Below are 20687 nucleotides of genomic sequence, written 5' to 3'. Positions count from 1 at the left end.
TTCTTTTTCATATTTATCATTACACATTAATAAGTTGTATGAAGTAGTAGCTTTCGATGAAGAGAACTATGTTAGATCTTGAAGTGGATTGTACCCTAGCCATGGAAATATATGATATGAGGAGTTCAAAGTTCACTTGGAATAAAGGGGTATTGAATTCTGCTTTGAGTTTATCAGCATGCTGAGTTTCAAACCTTCATGCAACTAAAGAATTGAATTGGAATGAGTAATAAACTTCAGCATTATCAGGTGCCAACATTGTTGCAAAGGTCAAAAACAGATATGGTTATAAAACTATATATATATATATATTTATTACAGAGCCTTAAGAATGTTTGGGCAATATTTTCAGACCTAAGAGCCAGCCTGAGCACTTGGTAATGTTTTTTCTGGAAGCTGTAATCCAACAAGAACATTTCCAAACACCTGGCTTATTATATAGGTGTGCTTAATTTACACAAAGAAGTTGCACAAATGACCCCCTTGATTCAAAATCATAGAACTGGGAAAGGGGTTACAGAAAGGAATGAGACGGAGTAGCATTGACAAGCAATTTCAAGTGGATTTTTCAAATAGTCGTGATGGAATGGAATCATGCAGTGTGGTAAGAGCCTCTTAAAATTCTACTTGTATTGATAAGGTATTCTTTCTCCTCCTAAATACAATTGATTTCCAGTGGTGCTACATGAAGGGCTACTTTTGTTTGTCTGTCAGAGGCAGGTTCCACACTGCCCTATATGCCAGGATCAGATCCCAGTTTTTCTACTTATCCTAGATTATCTGGCAGTGTAATTTTATATAATCCAGTTCAAAGAAAATAATATGGCATCAGATCCTGGGATATTGGGCAGTATAGATGAGACCTGAGTTTCAGCACAGACAAGAGTTTTCCATTTTCCAGATCTGCTTTGCACTGAATGATATGGCAGTGGAGACTCCTATAATCCAGTTCAAAATAGATAATCTGGATTATATGGCAGTGTAGATCCAGACTTAGTTTTATGCTGTGGTTCCAATGTACTGCACCCATTTCAAGGTGTTTGAGGGTAGTTTTTTTCTTCAAAGCTGTTGACAAGGAGGCGGAGAAGTGCTGACCCTATCAAGGAAAATAGTTTGCATCAGCTTTGGAAACATAGTTATATAAACCAGTGAGCCTATTCCAGTTTATTTGTTTGAAACCTATACAGGACTGTCATATACCAAAAACCAGCCACTGTTCCTCCAGGCTTTCAGATTGCTAGACAGTGGAAATACTAATCATGTATATCTGTTGTTCATGTATATCTGTTTATTTATGATATGTATATCTGTCTCTCTACTTCTGTTTCTTCTACCAGAATATCGTATCTTCAGAATTTCAGAACTTTTCATCAGACATCTGCCCAAGCGACATTTGGTATGCAAAGTGATTCATAATCAGCAATAATTACCCTATATATTTATCCTAAAGATTGCAAATAATAAATTTGCTTCATGCACAAAAGGTGTCCTCAGAAAATCTTAGCATAGTTATATTTATACAGCTTAAAGTTTATTATGCTAATTATGCATATTTACTCAAAAGTAAATCCTACTATGATTACTGGGGCTTACTGGAATGCAGTATATATCTAAAGAGTTTTTATTGTTGTTGTTCAAATACCGAGGAGCACTGATAATAAGAAACAATTTGTTTCAGTATTTAATACTTTGGAATTAAATCACTGCCCTAAGAGAGCAAATTAATGAATGAATGCCCTTATGCGCGGAAGCCCAGCACAGCTTGAACCTTACATAAAAACCACAAAGTTAAAATTACAAATTGTAAATAGCTGAAATAGCTAAACAAAGAACTGAGGGCCTAAATGCCTTAAGGGTAATGGATTCTGCCTGTAGATGCTAAGCAGTGTCAGTTTGGGTTTGTATTTGAATGAGAGACCACCAGAAGGAAGAAACTGGCAAAAATACATCTATTCTTTTGTGTAAGAAAACCCTTTGAAATGCATGGGGCCTCCGTACATCAGCAAGTGAATTGAAGGCATATAGACATATACTTTAGTTTTCCTCAAAAATATGACTTTAAGAATCCATGCTAACATTGGATAATTCTGGAGACCAGGTTTGGGTCTCTCGTCAGCTATGAAAACAAACTGTGGGACCTTAACAAGTCACACACTCTCAGCCTCAGAAGAAGGAAAAAGCAACCCCCCCCTGAAAAAGCCAATTTTTAAAAAATACCCATCATAGGTTTGCCTTAGGATTGCTATAAATCAGAATTATTTTGAAGCCACAGAAAAGCAACAAAGCACTAAATTTCAGCTATTTTCATGTAGTTATTTTTATCCCACCTTTCTCCTTTTCTCTGAGTTGCATAGAAATAGTTAATGCATATTACAGGATCACAAGGAAACTAGATAAATGAAAATTTACCGAGGCCCCTTTACACAATGCAGATACAGTACAATGAGTCCACTGTATCTACAATCCTTGGAAATCCTGGTATTTGCAGTTGAGAAAGGGGCTTTAAAAATTCTTAGAGAGCCGTTGCATCTCACCAAATTACAAATATCAGGATCCCATGGGATGGAACCCTGGTTGCTATAGTGGAATAATAGCACTATAATTGTGTAGTGTGAAAGGACCCTTCAAGAAGAATCTGGTGCATTATTTAACAAGATGAACCTGGTTATCATGCATCATGCACTGAATAGTATTCCCCTCCCAAAAACAACAACAATAACAACAAAAATCACATTTTGCAAAGACTTTTAAATTTTAATAGAAGGATATTTGTACCATTTGTAAAGAAAAAAAAAAACAAACAACCATGGGAAATTTGAAGAAATCTCATGTCTAATACATGTGTAAGATATCTGCTACGAGAAGACCAGATAGCCAGGTTTAAATATTTGAAAAGATATCCCAATGAGCAGGGGCGAAATGTGTTTTCTGTGGCTCTAAAGATTAGAAGAAGCAATGGTTTCAAATTGCAGGAAAAAAATCCACTTAAACATTAAGAAGACCTTCCTTGCGGTAACAGCTGTTCAGCATGGAATATGCTTCCTTGGAGTGTGGCGGAGCCTCCTTCTCTAGAGGTTTTTTCGGGTTTCTGCATAGTAGAATGGGAGCAGACTAGATGGTGCTTGTCTTTTCCAACGCTATGATTTTATGATTCAGTTTTTTGTTTTTGTTTTTTCGTGTCAGGAGCAACCGGAGTTGCTTCTGGAGTGAGAGAATTGGCCGTCTGCAAGGACGTTGCCCAGGGGATGCCCGGATGTTTTGATGTTTTTACCATCCTTGTGGGAGGCTTCTCTCATGTCCCCGCATGGAGCTGGAGCTGATAGAGGGAGCTCATCCACACTCTCCCCAGGTGGGATTCGAACCTGGCAGCTTTCAGGTCAGCAACCCAACCTTCAAGTCACTTAGTCCTCTACGCCATCTGGGGGCTCCTATGATTCAGTGATAGCATATAGGTGCCCTGGGTAACTCCGTGGTTCCATGTGTGTCTAGGGTCACCAACGTTTAAGCTTTGTTACTGGTCAACAGCAATAGTCTAACCCAGTTCTGGGATGCTTTCACACTACAGATTTATAGTGTTATGGTTCCACTTTTACGGACATGACAGCATTCGGTGAAATTCTGGAAATGACCATCTCTGGCTGTTAGCCAGATAGCTCCTCTGGTGCCTCACCCAACAACAAGCCCCAGGATGTCATGAGACGCAGCTCAGGTGGATTTTGCACTGTTGTGATTTTGTACTGGAAAGGGGCCTTTGGCTTTACAGTTTTGCACATGACGAAAGTTCTTGGGTGAATATGAATCTACTTTAAGATTATCTTCCCAGTTATATGCGAAATCAGTTTAATTCTTGACTTACTATTTAGGTTCTAAAGAGAATCATTCCTATGTAAAATTTGGTAGTTGATATTATTTATTTGATGTTTAAATGACAACACTATTGATTTATCACTTACAGTGTAGATGCCATCTCTCTTAAGGATATGACTGAAGCCTTAGAGCCACCTCATCCATCTGTCTATGAAGTAGACTATGTTGTTGGCTATGAAGGCATAACATTTCTGGATGAAGGCAAGTAGTTCTATATACAAGAGATTCATTTGATGGAGTGGACTTTCATTCATAAAATGTAATGTCATAGTAAAGATGGTAGGCTGATCTCTTCAATCAGAGATATGTAAGTACAATGCTGTGGTTAAACTCTGTCCTCCAATCTGACCCCTGAGACACACTTTAAAATCTGATCAACAAAGGGACAAAATCCTAAGCAACCCACCCTATCCCCACCCCAGAATATATCAATGTTATTTTGTTTGAACCAAAGCAGGGGGCTGTAAAAGACATAAAGAAATATCTCTCTGCTTTTGCAACAAAATGGTGTCATTTTGAGACATGTACATTATTAAGCCATGCAACATTTGAATAAAAATGAGATGCAGTTATAAAATAGGTTAATCCTTAGGAATGGACTTCCTTGCGTTTCTTCCCATTACCTCCACTGGTTTGATTTTAAGGAGATTCGAACCTTTCACTACTATGCAGATTAATTCAGGACTTGGAGCCCTGTTCATATTGTCTGAAGGCTGCTGGATACTGCAGTTCAAAAACCTAACTTTTCCAAACTCTTGAGTAATTGTACCCTAAATACGGCCACCAATATATTAAATATGGCACTTCTTAACTATAGTTAATTGGAACAAGCCAGCTTCATAACAGTAGTTTGACGTTTGTTTGTTTCAACACACTATCATAAAGAATTTTGACAAGCATTGTTTTCAAATAGCAAAGGAAGTTGAAGGTGATTTAAAACAGTGGAAATGTTTCTGAACTTCTTAGAGCTGTGCTTGGAAAAAGAGAAGCAGTGTGCTAACATGAGGTTAATTGTGGCTAATACTCATAGCAATAAACCACTGGGATGGCCTGAGACATTTTCCTGCCTGAGGCAAATGAAAAGGAAGCAACTACAGTAGAGTCTCACTTATCCAACACTCGCTTATCCAACGTTCTGGATTATCCAACACATTTTTGTAGTCAATGTTTTCAATATATTGCGATATTTTGGTGCTAAATTAGTAAATACAGTAATTACTACATAGTATTACTGTGTATTGAACTACTTTTTCTGTCAAATTTGTTGTATAACATGATGTTCTGGTGCTTAATTTATAAAATCATAACCTAATGTAATGTTTAATAGGCTTTTCCTTAATCTCTCCTTATTATCCAACATATTCGCTTATCCAACGTTCTGCTGGCCCGTTTACATTGGATAAGCGAGACTCTACTGTACTTCCATTTTATATGGAGATGTTGAATGGCTTGCATCAACGGATCCTTGAATATAGTAGGGTTTTCCATCCCATACAAGTGCAGTAAGAGGTTCAAGCCAGAATGCATGACATGCATATTTATCCTCTAACAAAGAGATAGGAAGTGGTCTTAGGAAGCGGTTGCTACTGCTCTTCTAAACATATGTTTCCTGATGCAGTAATCTGACTCTACCAAATGATAGTGCTTGATCTGGTAAACCCCGGTTTATCATTATGTCTGAAAAAGATACCTGTGTTTATTGTTGTTCCCACTCCAGTTGTCTTTCTTAAGTATTATTAAACCAAATGGACAATGCAAAGTGATTGACAAATGAAGTAGAATTTTAACTTTGCTTCTCATACCACAGATCCTTTACAGCTGTTTATTCCAAAAATTACTTTATGCACTGTCCTCTAAATTTTTCATAGAAAGAAGAATCTTCCTTCCTCCACCTGATTTGCTTCTTGACCGTGGAGGTGAACCACATCCAGCTCAGAGGGATTGGAAGTAAGATGGATAGTCTATTTCAGGGGTCCCCAAACTAAGGTCTGGGGGCCAGATGCGGCCCTCCAAGGTCATTTACCTGGCCCCCGCCCTCAGTTTTAGACTTAGACTCACCCAGAGTCTGAAATGAGGTGAAGGCACACAACAACAACAATCCTAATTAACTTGACTATCTTATTGGTCAGAAGCAGGCCCACACTTCCCATTGAAATCCTGATAGGGTTATGTTGGTTAAAATTGTTCTTATTTTAAATATTGTATTGTTCTTTCATTGTTGGTTTTTTGTTTTGCACTACAAATAAGACATGTGCAATGTTAATAGGAATTTGTTTTTTTTTTCCAAATGATAATTCGGCTCCTCAACAGTCTGAGGGACAATGAACTGGCCCTCCACTTAAAAGGTTTGAGGACCCCTGGTCTATTTCAAAAATGGCAGTCGTAGTTCATTTTAGCTTTAAATTTACTGTAAACTAACTGTAGGGTAACTGCTCACCTTTGGGTAAAGAAGATGAATAGATATTGATAAATAGTTGAGATGGGTGGGGAACAGTTAGGTATGGCTTGTTATTATAAAAATGTGAGTTCTCTGTGAAAACCATTTGATTTGGTGGTTTCAACATTGGACTGACCCAGAAGACCAGGGTTTTATTCCTTGTTCAGCCATGAAAACCCATTGGGTGACCTTGGTTAAGCCAAACCTTCTCAGCCTCAGAAAAAAGAAAATTGGGAACAAATTTCTGAACAAATGTTGACAAGGAAACTGTGGGATAGGTTCGCTTTAGGGTTGCCATAAGTCAGAAAGAACTTGAAGGCCGCCAAGAACAACAACGCTTTTTATACAGCATATTTTTCTGAATTGCCTGAAACATGAAAGGAGTATGACACCTGGAACTGTTTCCTTGCTTTTTTGCTCCCTTGTAATCTCTTCTTTCCTGCAGTATCCCAACTATTTCAGAAAATGAGGTGAAAGAAGCTTTTGTCCAGTATGTGGCAAGGAAACGTTGTTACAATAAAGCCCCTGCCAGGGAGATGGTGATTACTGATCTGCAATCACTGAATACATACAGAGTAAGCAGTCACATATATTTTGATAGTATATATTATTCATATTTATTTATTTATTTACCTTATTTATACCCCACCTTTCTCATAGTATATATGGTACTACAAATATGCTTAATAATTCTGATTGTTATTTGCTTGAAGTTTCATGGTCAAAAATGTGAGAGACAAATTTAAACAATATATAAATGAGCAACTTTTGTTGCTGTTCTTGACCCCTTCTACATTTATTTTGACTGATGAGGTTTCTTAGCATAATTGATTCAAATGAAGTTTGCCATTCCCTTCCTCTTAGACTAACCTACTTTGAATAACCTATATTCTGAATAAGTGCAAGTGCATAAAATACCATTGGTTGTAATATATATGCAACGTTTTTTTAAATGATAGGTTTAATATATGTTAGCACTTTGTGCTATAAGTAAAGTAATGGTATTTAAATGTCTAGATGGGCAATACGTAATTAGAATAATGCCAAAAAGTTTAGCATGATCCCTACGCAAGGTTGAAATGCAGATGTGTGATTGTTTGTGCATGTGCATACTATTGCTTATTCCTAATAATCAATTCATATAATTCTATTAGGCATTGCACATTTTATTCCTCACTTTGCTATAAAATGCTTAGTAGCTGTACATTGCTTTAATGGTAACCAAGCCAGTACCTTCTGTGTCAGTGTGGTGGTGATTCTAATCCTGGTTTTGGATTGAATTTGAAGTGAGCTATCCAAGGTGCTGAACCTGTTCCCCAAATAGATGCAGCACCTTCTTTAAGCATCACACTAAAACCCTGGACAGATTCACTATCTCATTGAAATGAAGCCACTAACCACACTGCTGACTGCCTATAATGTTTAGTATATTATTATATTTGTTATTATTGCTTTACTGCAGCTGACATGTTGTGAGAAAAATCACTGGCCAATGCACATTTGATGCCTCAAATGTCAAATGTCTTAACATATTTGACCTGCTGATTCTAAAAATTGTGCCAGTTTCCCCCTATCAGCTCTAGTTTTTGACATACAGAACATATGCTATATGCCAGTCACCATCTGCTCACCATAGAAGATCATAAACATTATACCTAAGAAACTAGAGCCAATGCTGTCTACCTAATGCCGTTTTCTTAATCAGTGCCTCAAATAACCTCAGGAACAGAACTAAAAATCAAGACACCAAGTTTTTTTGTCATTGGGCATGCAGAAGTCACACTATATTGCAATTCAGTACTTTGTAGCTTATTGACATGTGTTGTGCAATATTGACCTATTATATTTCTATATGCGGATTCCTTCACAATGCTGAGGAAATGTTGGATTGCATATGCTTAGTAATATGTACACGTTTATAACACACACACACACACTTATATACGTGTTTTTATATATGCACCCAAATATCATATATTGTACAGTACATATTGGTATATAGTATGGTGTTTGGTCAAATATGATATATTTGCTAATACAGTTCAAGTTGAGATGAGGAAGAAACTTACAATAAGTTTCTTCATGTACAGTTTAGACCATGAATCATTAAGTTTTACAATCCAACATTCTTCAGATAAACCTCTGTCCTTGAACATTAGTCCTATAATGGTTTACTCTGCTGAAACATGGGACCTGAGTGATAGTGTTTCATTCAACAGCCTTCATTTATAGAAATTGTCCAGTATGCCTCTGCCTTCCCTAATAGTATCTCTCTAATTATCTGTTGCTTCTTGGGATTCCCTCCTATTTTGTATGCGACATGTCTAATTGTGTACCCATTACAGTATCCAGATAAGGCAATTTTTGTTTCTATGTGAACAGAGAATCGTATTTTTTCCAGTTGTCATTTGCTTAGAACATTGAGCTAAATCCAGTATGATGGTACTGGTAGCACCAGCATTTTCATCCCTTAAGGCTCAGTAAGAAAAGTATGCTGTTGGCTAATCATTGATATATCAACCTCTTGTGCCAGGTCCCGTTATGAGATACCATCTCCTAGGGTCCTAAGCTATTCCCCTAAGCAAACACAGTCCTAAAATGTCAACCTCTAAGCCTCAGAAGACCATTATTGGCTGTTCACCATATTTGATTCCTAGCCACTGTTAATTAGGAGGGGTATCCAAAGTATTTCTCTTAGGCCTGACTTTCTGGGCTCAGTTACTGTTTCATCCATTTCATTCATGTTTCCATACCATTTTGTTTATTCGGAATGCATGAAATGGTACCCCCCCGCCCTGATTCGGAAACATCTGTGAAATGAATGAAAAATGGGAACGGTAACTGTCATCTGATTTTCATGCCTGCCAGGGCTGCAGGCCCTGGCAGGTATGGACACTTCTCTCTTCTCCCCCCCCCCCCCCATAACTGATTAAAACAAACAGTAACTCCATTGACGTGTGTGGACACAACACATCTTCAGGGTCTGGCACACACACATGTTTTGGGCCTGCTCACCACTCTCCTTGGAAAAAGACAGCATCTGGTGAGCAGGCCTGCTAGCTGGCCCTGAAGTGGAATGCTGAAATAAGGCATCCTACTCAGTGCTCCGCTTCAGACCTAACACCAAGTGCATCTTCAGGGTCTGAAGTGGAGTGCTAAGAAAGATGCGTTATTTTGGTGCTCTGCTTCAGGGCCTGCTGGCAGACCTGCTTACCAAATGCCATCTTTTTCCAAGGAGAGTGGTGAGCAGGCCCAAAACGTGTGCTTGTGCTATGTCCATACACGCCGACGGAGTTACAGTAAGTTTTTTCCTTTGCTTTACACAATTAAGGGGGAAGAATAGAGAAATGCCAGTGCCTCCCAGGGCCTGAAGCCCTGGCAAGCATGAAAATATTTGTTTTGTTTCTGACCTTTTCTGAAATGCCATTTGTATAGTCACCCATTTTGGGAAGCAGCACCAGAAAACAAAATGGGGCTATACGAATGGAACATGCAGAAACAGCAATTCCATACAAATGCACAACACTACAAACCACCCAAAATGCTTCACAATCAAATAGAGACAGGATTTGGGAAAGTATAAATATGTGAGGGGAATATGTGGCTATGTATAAATATGTGAGGGGAAGTCATAGGGAGGAGGGAGCAATCTTGTTTTCTGCTGCCCTGGAGATTAGGACGCAGAACAATGGCTTCAAATTACAGGAAAGAAGATTTCACCCAAACATTAGGAAGAACTTCCTAACTATGAGAGCTGTTCAACATTGGGACTCTCTTCCCCAGAGTATGGTGGAGGCTTCTTCCTTGGATGCTTTTAAACAGAAACTGGATGGCCATCTGTCAGGGGTGCTTTGAATGTGATTTTCCTGCTTCTTGGCAGGGGGTTGGACTGGATCGCCCACAAGGTCTCTTCGAATTCTATGATTCTATGATTCTATAATGGCCTTGCTGCCTCGAGAATTCTTGGGAGTTTCATTGCAAAAAGGAATCTTCCCAGTTTGTGACAGAATCAGAATTTACTAGTATTTATGCAAAATGTCTATAGATATAATTATTTTCTGACTTCCCCCAATGGTTTCATATTTGACTTTTGAAAATGATTTCTTAGTATCACTTGGAGACCTTCACTGAATCAAGATTTGCATCATGGAAATCAGAACCATACTGGGGTAAGTGTTATTATACTATACATGCTTTACTTGTAGCATGGCATAAATTGAGGTAGTTAGAAAGTAGCCCGACTTTCCTTTTTTCTTCCTTAGGTGAAGAAGTAGATTCTCCTCAAAGCGGTGCAGCTCCTTTGCCTTGGGATCAAAGAGCAGATGTTCTTGACATGTTCAAAGACAAGATTATGACGATCAAAGTACCTCACACGTCTTCTGTAACGGTACATAGTGAATGCAAATGTATGGATAGATATGATTTAAAGAGCAAAGCCATTTGTGACTGACCTTGGAAACCAAAGCAACTTTTATCTTGTCTACCATGTCACTTTGGTTTTCTCCTGCCTCTTTTTGATTTTTAATCTCAAGTTCTTTCATTCAAGTTTTCAAAAATCTCAAACTCTTTTTTCTGCATCTAAAGAAAATTTTCAAAGATGAAATAGCATCCCTCTCACCCCATCCACATTTATGGCAGCAGAATTGATATAGTAGACTTTTTTAGAGCACAAAAAGGATATTTGATCTGTACTGACATATAAAGCCTGGGTCCAAGTTATTTGAAGGACTGTTTCTCAGTGTGTGAGTCCACTGGAGCTCTGAGTTAACCTGGAGAGGCCCTTCTCCATTCCATCACATTTTCAGATATGTTTGGTTGTGAATAAATGTACAGGAAATTCTCATTGCCTACTCCCAGAATTGAAACTCTCTTCCCCGAGAAACCAGGATGGCCCCGTTCTTGCTTTCTTTCTGAATCAAAGCAAGTATTTTTGCTCATAGCCTAGTAGTCACAATGCCATCCCTTACAGTGTACTCCTGTGTCTTTTTCATTTGAAAAAGTCCCATTAAATTGAGTGATCCTGGCCACATGCTGCATCTAGGTATGTTGGAGAAGGGTCTATATCCTGCTCCACTGTTTAGAGTTCTGCCTAAAATGCGTAAAGTGGTAAGCATTCTGGGACAGTAGGAGTTAGGGTTTTCTATAAAGTACAGTCTTCCTAAATCTAGAAACGAGTTATCTGGGGAAAAAAGGCAGCCATAATATGGCTATGGCACATGAAATGGAAGATCTGTATACTTAATGCCGATTGCCTGCTCTTATTCTGAGCTGTTTGTTGTCTCTTGTAAAAAAAAACAACCTTCTGTCAAAGAAGGTAGCACAATTTTTCATGCTTTTATTTCTTTGATTCAAAGGGATGCCCAGCGTGTGAATGTTCAGGCAGAAAAACATGCACCTTGTGCTGGGGCCACAAAACCGTAAGTATTTGCTTTCATAAGTGGACATTTTACTTAGTAAATGCAAATAACTAAGTTACTTCTTCTGGTCTGACTTCACCAAATCTAATTTGGTCATCATTCAACCATGCTCTGATTGCCAGCAGAATTGACCTCTTTCTCCTATGCAGTTGAAGCCTGGTAAAATAGGTTGGACCAAGGAGTTACTACTGTAACAATAGTGTCAAAATCACGTCTAAGTAGCAATTGTGAATATGAAACAGTTGCAGGTGTTTTGTATTCATAATAATTGTGTGTGTGTGTGTGTGTGTGTGTGTGTGCCTTTGAGTCTCCTGTTGACATATGGCAACTTCATGAGCTTCATAGGATTTTCTTAGGCAAATTCTATTAAATTCTCAAAAATAGTTTTGCCAGTTCCTTCTTCTGTAATACAGCCTACAGCACCTGATAATCATTGGTGGTCTCCACTCAAGTACTAATCAGGGCTGATCCGGCTTAGCTTCCAAGATCAGATAGGATCTATTGCCTTTTGGATGGTAAGGAAAATGATTCTTGGCCATAATTGTGACATATTATTCCTATGATCATAACTCCCTGGCTCAAACTATTACACTGGTTATCAGATGAGGAGAAGAAGGTCAGTTCTGCCAGTGATCAGAGCATGGCTGAATGATTTTTCCAACAGGTTTTGGGTGGGTAGTCAGGAGAAGTTACTTTTATACTAAACTAAGTGGCTTAAGTAGCTGATGCAGAATTCTTGCCATACATTGTTTTATTTCTATTTTTTATTGTACTTGTTTGTATTTAACCATGCTGAAAGAACCAGGAAAAATGGGGATATAAGCAAAATAAAGAAATGTGAAATTGATAATCTCAATATGGAATCAATAATGGAATCAATGAGAAAATGAACACAGGGGTCTATTTAGACTGATCAGATTTTTTTACAACATCCACAGTCCTCTAGTCAGCATGCCTACTTCCTTCAGTGACTAGGAGATTCTCAAAATTGTAGTCCAAAAAGATAGTTTCCTAGGGTTTTGGCTGGAAGAAAATTTGTGCGGAGAAAACCTGGCTGGCATCCTGTTGAGAAATGAGATTATTATAAACCAATTACAATTGTGTTAATTTAAACTGTGCTGCTGAACAACATTTGCCTTGCCAAAAGGGATGTAGGGTCTCATCAAATGGGCAGGGGTAAAGTGAATGAGACAGCGGGGGAAAGCATGGGAAAGTGTGGGACAGCAGAGGAAACTGTCAGGCTCTCTCTCTCTCTCTCTCTCTCCCTCCCCCCCCCCCCCCCCGCTCCCCCTTGCAGTCCATCCTCTGTCTTCTCATGTTGCTTCCCTCTTCAGATCTGTCTTCCTGTGATGTCTCATGGGCCATGTCTCTGCGCATAGTTATTGGTGCTCTGCAGCCTGGGTCCTGACACTTCCCTGCTTCCTCTTCGCTTTGTCTAAAAGGAGAACTCTGAGCTCTGCTGCTCTTTGCTGCTGCAATGGAGCCCTACGGAGTCCCACTGGAACTGGTGTTCTGTGATGGGCTCTGTGGGACTCCTTTCTGGCAGTGAAGAGAAATGGGGAGAAGACACTCCTCTTTCTACATCTGATGAGGTTCAAAGTTAAATTATTGGGCCCAATTGTGCAAATGGCACCAGCAGTGTAGCCATTGTGCAATGGTCCTGCTACACCATGTGTCCTGTGGAATAATGACAGTCCACATCACATAACTATTAACTAGACATTTTCAGCCTCCCCTCCTTGTGTATTATTGCAATTCAACCACACTCTTGCATGAGATGTCAGTGATGCGGTTCTGTCATTGCAAAGGTATGAAGCCTTTTATATGAGATTTTAGCCTTTGATTACTTCTGGCTCTTAAATTTTAAATTGAATACCAACAGGTACCATGCCTCATGTGTACTGGAAGAGGATATCCTCTTTTTAATAATCTATCATGTACCCTCTGTGCTGGACGTCGCATAGTCAAGTAAGTGAGTCAAGATATAAAGTGACATGAGACTTGTGTGGTTTATCTGTGCCATGAATCTGAATGTTGAACAATATGAAAACTACCATTTTAAAAAATTGTGCAACATATCAAATTGTGCAAATTTAAAATTGTACCACAATTAAAGTTTTGCAACCTTAAAGTTGGACAACATTCAAAGCTTTAAAGCACTGACCCCCATCACTTTTGCAGGTTTATAGCTTTTGTAGCTATGCACCACTTTGTTTTGTGTTTCTTCCATCTTTTAGGAGAAAAAAAGCATTTGAAACGTATTAACATTTAAAGTTGTACTCCATTTAATGATGTGCAAAATTCCATTTTTTACTTTTTATACGTTTTTCTCTATCTTTTGAAAAAATTCTACAACTTGCTAGAAAATTATGCATTTTGGGAGGGGAGAGGAGATGAGGGAAGGGGGGAAGCTCTGTAGCTTTTTCCCCCCAGAAAGTTGCATAGTTTTCCATCATTGTTTGAGAGAAAGAATTCCCAGTGGTACCAGAAAAAAAATAGAATTAACATCTGTCTTTTCAAAATTAGGCCACAAATGGGCTTGGTTTCTTTAAACCTGAATTATACTTTCGCTAATTTAAGTAGTAATAATGAACTTTAATAATAAACTTTATTTCTACCCTGCCACCATCTCCCCAAAGGGACTCGGGGTGGCTAATAAAATACAGCAAAGTGCCGCATATAGACAATACATAAATCTAAAATGATGAAACCACAGAATTACAATCACACACATATATAATTACAATGTAAAACACTATATATTACATTACATTACATTAATAGCTACTCCTGAATTTTCTCTGCATTCCAAAATCATAAACAAGTCATAAAAACTTTTCCAGTGAACCTGTTTTCTATATCTCTTGCTATAAAATGGAATGCCTTAATTTCTGAAATACACTGGGATAAAAAAGGGGTATAGAAAGTACAATAGCACTTGAAAACACTATATTAGTACCTAATAGAATGGGCATATTGCATCCTTTGTTGCATAGTGATCCAGTTCACATGTAAACTATTAAGATGAAAGACTACCATTGGAAGTTGTTGTAACATGCTGGAGGAGCTAGAAAAATCCTAGAGAAGTATCCTGGAGGAACTTGCTATGTTCTCAAGGTTGACTGTATGGTATTCATAGAAGCATACCATAGAATCACCTGGAGGATATTAAACATTCCTAGAGAATTTTACTTATTGTTAGATGTGAGTTGGGAAACCCTGGGTACCAGTGCCAAGGGAATTGGAGTCATATTGTAGAGTTAAACAGCTCACAATCAAACTAAACAAAAGGATTTAGCTGAATTGTTTTCATAGTCTATGAGGTGTTAATGTCACATTATATCTGTGTTGAAGACAGGGGCAATATAGCAGCATTTCTATCTGTCTTGCTTTTACTATACTAGAAAAGAAAGTTAACCATCATGCCAAAAAATTACAAATGTGCAGAGAATGATTCATCAGAATGCCTAGTATCTAGGTTTAGTTTTCTTGTGTATTCTGCAACCACAAAATGGAACTAAAACATCTCATCCTGGAGTATATGAAGATTTACTAATAAACAAAGAAACCTTATCTTGTTATGTATCTTCAGGACCAGCAGATGATGCTGTTGTCCAACAGAAAATATAAAGATCTTGAGATAATAATCCTGTTTTCTACTGTATCCAAAATTCACAAGCAGTGGTACTTTTTAAAAGACAATGCCAAAGCTCTGAAAGATTTTCAAATGTCTTTTGTGCTTTAGAGTTGTCCATATAATTGGTTTAAAGCAGATAATCTGGGATCAGATCCTGGAATATAGGGTGGTGTAGAAGTGACTTTAAAGAAACCAGTGTAGTGGCTTCAGTATTGGAGTGCAACTCTGGAGACCTGGATTTGAATCTCCACTCAATCGTGAAACTCACTGGGTGGCTTTGGACAAGTGACACTTTCTCAGCCTCAGTGGAAGGCAATGGCAAACCTCTTCTGAACAAGTCTTATCAGGAAAACACTGTGACCTCAGGATCGTCATAGGATGTACATTTGAAGGTATGCAACAATAGGTAAAACTTCCTGAAGTATAATTCAGTGAAAGACATCAAAAAGCTTTTAAAGAGAAAATATTTAAAATGTGCTAAATATCTTGACAGCAGAGAGAAGATTTCATAAGGAGAACAGAGGAAGTCTGGAGCAGTTCATAAACTGTAATGGGTTTTTTTGTATGTCTGTCAGGAACGAATTGAGAAATGGCAAGTCACTTCTGGTGTGAGAGAATTGGCCATCTGCAAAGACGTTGCCCAGGGGACACCCAGATGTTTTTATGTTTTACCATCTTTGTGGGAGGCTTCCCTCATGTCCCCACATGGGGAGCTGGAGCTGACAAAGGGAGCTTCATCTGTGCTCTCCCTGGATTTAAACCAGCAACCTTCAGGTTAGCAACCCAACCTTCAAGTCAGCTTTCCTGCCGGCACAAGAGTTTAACTCACTGGGGGCTCCTGTAACCGTTATTCAATTCTCAGCTTTCACTATAGGGTTATGAGAAGGATAAGACTCCTGTCCCTTTAATGGTTGTGTAGAAGAAAGAATTTCAGCAGGTATCACTTTTTTACCTAGCTGAATGACAAACAACACTTGCTGAAATACCCTCTTCTGTATGTCCATCAAAGATAGGAATTATTTTGAGTTTTCTGTCTGGCAAGTTTTCTTTGGCATAATGTTGAAGCTAAATCACATAATTATCTGAATGGAAATCATAGAATCATAGAATTTTAGAATAGTAGAGTTGGAAGAGACCTCATGGGCCATCTAGTCCAACCCCCCGCTAAGAAGCACCCCCGACAGATGGCCATCCAGCCTCTGCTTAAAAGCCTCCAAAGAAGGAGCCTCCACCACAGCCCGGGGGAGAGAGTTCCACTGCCGAACAGCCCTCACAGTGAGGAAGTTCTTCCTGATGTTCAGGTGGAATTTCCTTTCCTGTAGTTTGAAGCCATTGTTCCACGTCCTAGTCTGCAGGGCAGCAGAAAACAAGCTTGCTCCCTCCTCCCTATAACTTCCCCTCACATATTTATACATGGCTATCATGTCTCCTCTCAGCCTTCTCTTTTGCAGGCTAAACATGCCCAGCTCTTTAAGCCCCTCCACATAGGGCTTGTTCTCCAGACCCTTAATCATTTTAGTTGCCTCTGGATGCTTTCCAGCTTGTCAACATCTCCCTTCAACTGCGGTGCCCAGAATTGGACACAGTATTCCAGGTGTGGTCTGACCAAGGCAGAATAGAGGGGGAGCAGGACTTCCCTGGATCTAGATGCTATTCCCCTATTGATGCAGGCCAGAATCCCAATGGCTTTTTTAGCTGCTGCATCACATTGTAGGCTCATGCTTAACTTGTTGTTCACGAGGACTCCAAGGTCTTTTTCACACATACTGCTGTCTAGCCAGGTGTCCCCCATTCTGTATATTTGCATTTTATTTTTTCTGCCGAAGTGAAGTATCTTGCATTTGTCCCTGTTGAACTTCATTTTGTTAGTTTCGGCCCATCTCTCTAGTCTGTCAAGATTGTTTTGAATTCTGCTCCTGTCTTCTGGAGTGTTAGCTATCCCTCCTAGTTTGGTGTCGTCTGCAAATTTGATGATCGTGCCTTCTAACCCTTCGTCTAAGTCGTTAATAAAGATGTTAAACAGAACCGGGCCCAGGACGGAGCCTTGCAGCACTCCACTTGTCACTTCTTTCCATGATGAAGACGATGCATTGGTGAGCACCCTTTGGGTTCGTTCGCTTAGCCAATTACAGATCCACCTAACCGTAGTTTTGTCTAGCCCACATTTTACTAGTTTGTTTGTCGGAAGGTTGTGGGGGACTTTGTCGAAGGCCTTATTGAAATCCAGGTAGGCTACATCCACAGCATTCCCTGTATCGACCCAACTCGTAACTCCATCGAAAAAAAGAGATCACATTGGCATGACTTGTTTTTGGTAAATCCGTGTTGACTATTAGCGATGACCGCATTTGTTTCTAAGTGTTCGCAGACCACTTCCTTAATGATCTTTTCCAGAATTTTACCTGGTATCAATGTGAGGCTGACCGGACGGTAATTGTTTGGGTCGTTCTTTTTTCCCTTCTTGAAGATAGGGACCACATTCGCCCTCCTCCAATCTGCTGGGACTTCTCCCGTTCTCCAAGAACTCTTGAAGATAATTGCCAGTGGTTCTGAAATAACTTCCGCTAGTTCCTTCAATACTCTTGGATGTAGCTGATCTGGCCCTGGGGACTTGAATTCGTTTAGAGAGGCCAGGTGTTCCTGGACAACTTGTTTCCCTATTTGGGGTTGGATTTCCCCCAATCCTTCGTCCATTCCATGTTGCTGAGGTTGAAGATGGCTTTCTTTTTGTGAGAAGACAAAATAAATTTTAAATTACTTTTCAGAGCTACAGCTAAAATTGTTCATTTAGCTTTAAGACTGCAGACCCTATGAAGGACAATGACTGAGACACCCTCCTAATCTGGGCTGTTAGTAACATATGAACAGTTTTAATTGCATAGAGCCCGAGGTATTCATCAATACAAATCCATTGTCTGAGTCACAAAATATATATTTTATAGTGAAATGGTATTTGTGATTTCAGGCAGACCTAGAACAAATTCAGGGTTATTTAAATACAAAACAATTGATATGCTCCTTGTAGAATTAAGCTCAAACCAGCCTTGGCTGCCAAGCTTAAAATGTTGCCAAGAAGCATCTGTTGGTACCTGATGCACTCTTAGCAAATATTGTCATAGTCATGCTTGTAGTCTGAATAATTCCATAATTTACAAGTTTCTTGTAGTAAAGCCTGCATCTGAGACCTGCATTAATGACTGAATGATTTCTTTTCTTAGAGGTGAAAAACCCAAAATCTCTAGTTGGGAAAAATATTATTTAGGAAGATCCCAAAGGCCACAAAACAGTGTGCAGGCTTTAGGGCTCCCTACTGTTTATCAGGCTAGAACAAAGATGTTCAAAGAGTAAGCTATGCTTGAAAAAAATCTGAAATTTAGGCCAGAGGCTTTGGCCATGAAATCTATTCATGTCAGATACAAGATGTGGCTTGTTTATTAGTCAGAAAAAACTGTGCTTCAGGTGAAATATAGACAAAGAAAAAACAATAAGTAAAAAATGGCAGTCTTTATATTAGGGAAAGTTGTGTTTTGTCTAGACTTGAGATATATTTTAGGTGGCAAATTAAATTTTAAAAAATTGCTGGAAGCCAGTTTATGTTTTATTTCCCATTGCTAAAGCAGCATCTGTGCATGGAACTCTCAATATAAGAAGCTCGTCTTTCAGATAGTAGATTTCATATTGAATGGCTAAAGTACTTTCCAAGATACGTAAAATTAAAGATATAGTGGCCCATGAATGGGAAACATCCACAACTTGTAGATTTGTAGTAACTAGAAATATGAGCACCATAAAGCTTTACAGTAGAAAAAGAAATGGATTATTTTAATGTTTGGCATCTGGCAAATAAATAATGACAGGAGAGGAAGTATAAATAAAGATAGGTATAGCGGTGCATGAAGGGGGGAAATCTAGAACGTATAGATAGTTAATATCTACAAATATGAATGCCATAAAACTTTGTGAGGGAAAAAAGAGAAAATGATTGTTTATATGTTTGGCATGTAGCAAATAAACAATAAAAGAAGTGGAAGCATATGGCAAACGTGAACCACTGTGGGAAAGCTAGGCTGCTTCATTGCCATCACCTCCCTCAATAACTTGGAGTGCTGTGCCTCCACTGCACCTTCCTGCAAAAAACAAAACAAAATCCTAAAATGCCTACAAATACCATTGCCATGATTTTGGAGTCATCCAGTCATTTTAAGCCCAGGAAAATCTTTGACAAGGTGAAGTTTCACTCCATACTAAAAAGGTCCAGGTCGTCTAAAAATGTGGTGATAATTCTCCCAATTTTCCAAACAGGTTATTTGGAGGCAAATTATTGTTTAATATGTTTTACTTTTAGTGGTTTCTGGGTGCCATAAGAATGGACCTGGGGACAGGTTGGAGGATGAAACGGTCTGTATTACATTGGATGACTCAGGATAGTAGGCTTTATGAGTAGAGGGTAGCATTTTGTACATTTGTGCTTGTTAAGTTGCCATGTTTTGCTATATGTTGATGATCATGTTAATATTTTTATTTCATAAAGAATGGTCTTGTTTTCTTCACAGGTGTGAGATTTGTAATGGCCAGGGAACAACAACATGCCGTGATTGTGGAGGAAAAACACAGCTGCTGTCATATATCGAAGCTCAAGTTGAATGGCAAGTATTGTCAAACTATAATACAGTAGAGAGATATAATGTCCAAAATATGCTTTCTTAATGTACACATGTTGATTTTGTCTCCTGATTTTGCATATTTAACTGTCTGGGTTTGATGGATAGCACCAGAATACAAATGATTTCAAGTCCTGAGAAAGAGAGAATCTTTAGAACACACACACTCAATATTTAGAGAAAGCTAAATTGCATATGGAACCCTCCAATAAAACAAGTACATTCCAGAAACCAAGGGTTGGAAGGGGTCTCATGAGCCATTGAGCCTAACCCCCACACAATGCAGCTTCTCCAGCTACTACATACCCAACTGGTAGCTCTCCGTGTTCTTTTTAAAGATGTCCATGAAGGAGGCCTCATTACCACTACAAGTGATTGATTTTGTTGCTTATTGTCAAGAGTTTCCTTCTAATGTTCAGGTGCAATTTACCCTTCTGTAACTTCATTAGATCTGGCCTTCTGGGAAACACAGAATAGGCCTGCCCACTTTTCATCACCATAGAATGGTGGAGAAAGCTGGAGAGGATTTTCTTTAGGAAAGGAACCAGGAAAATAGCCTGCACAGTATAGCACCGCAACTACAAGAAAGGCACACATGCTCCAAATTATTCGGTCTAAAGCAGGCATGGGCAAACTTGGGCCCTCCAGGTGTTTTGGTCTTCAACTCC

General features: G+C 38.9%; 1 protein-coding gene across 1 annotated transcript; it reads left to right on the top strand.

Annotated features, from left to right (window-relative positions):
• The first annotated feature begins 936 nt into the window (after positions 1-936).
• Positions 937-20099, top strand: LOC103280495 (protein SSUH2 homolog). The gene is made up of 7 exons (XM_062969754.1): positions 937-1396; positions 3956-6879; positions 10413-10473; positions 10567-10691; positions 11659-11721; positions 13604-13689; positions 19912-20099. The coding sequence occupies exons 2-7, from the start codon at positions 6841-6843 to the stop codon at positions 20063-20065; spliced, it is 528 nt and encodes a 175-aa protein (XP_062825824.1). The 5' UTR covers positions 937-1396; positions 3956-6840; the 3' UTR covers positions 20066-20099.
• The last annotated feature ends 588 nt before the right edge of the window (positions 20100-20687 follow it).

Source organism: Anolis carolinensis, chromosome 2, assembly GCF_035594765.1.
Source record: "Anolis carolinensis isolate JA03-04 chromosome 2, rAnoCar3.1.pri, whole genome shotgun sequence".
Taxonomy (NCBI): Eukaryota; Metazoa; Chordata; class Lepidosauria; order Squamata; family Dactyloidae; genus Anolis; species Anolis carolinensis.
The sequence above is the reverse complement of the archived record's forward strand: the minus strand, read 5'-3'. Positions and strand labels throughout refer to the sequence as shown.

What these genes read in the sequence shown, in the direction of transcription:
- LOC103280495 (XM_062969754.1), top strand. Translation starts at nt 6,841, where the DNA reads ATGGTGATTACTGATCTGCAATCACTGAATACATACAGA. An exon ending in CTCACACGTCTTCTGTAACG is followed by an intron (nt 10,692 to 11,658) that starts GTACATAGTGAA and finishes TTTGATTCAAAG; the next exon opens with GGATGCCCAGCGTGTGAATG. An exon ending in GCTGGACGTCGCATAGTCAA is followed by an intron (nt 13,690 to 19,911) that starts GTAAGTGAGTCA and finishes TTTTCTTCACAG; the next exon opens with GTGTGAGATTTGTAATGGCC.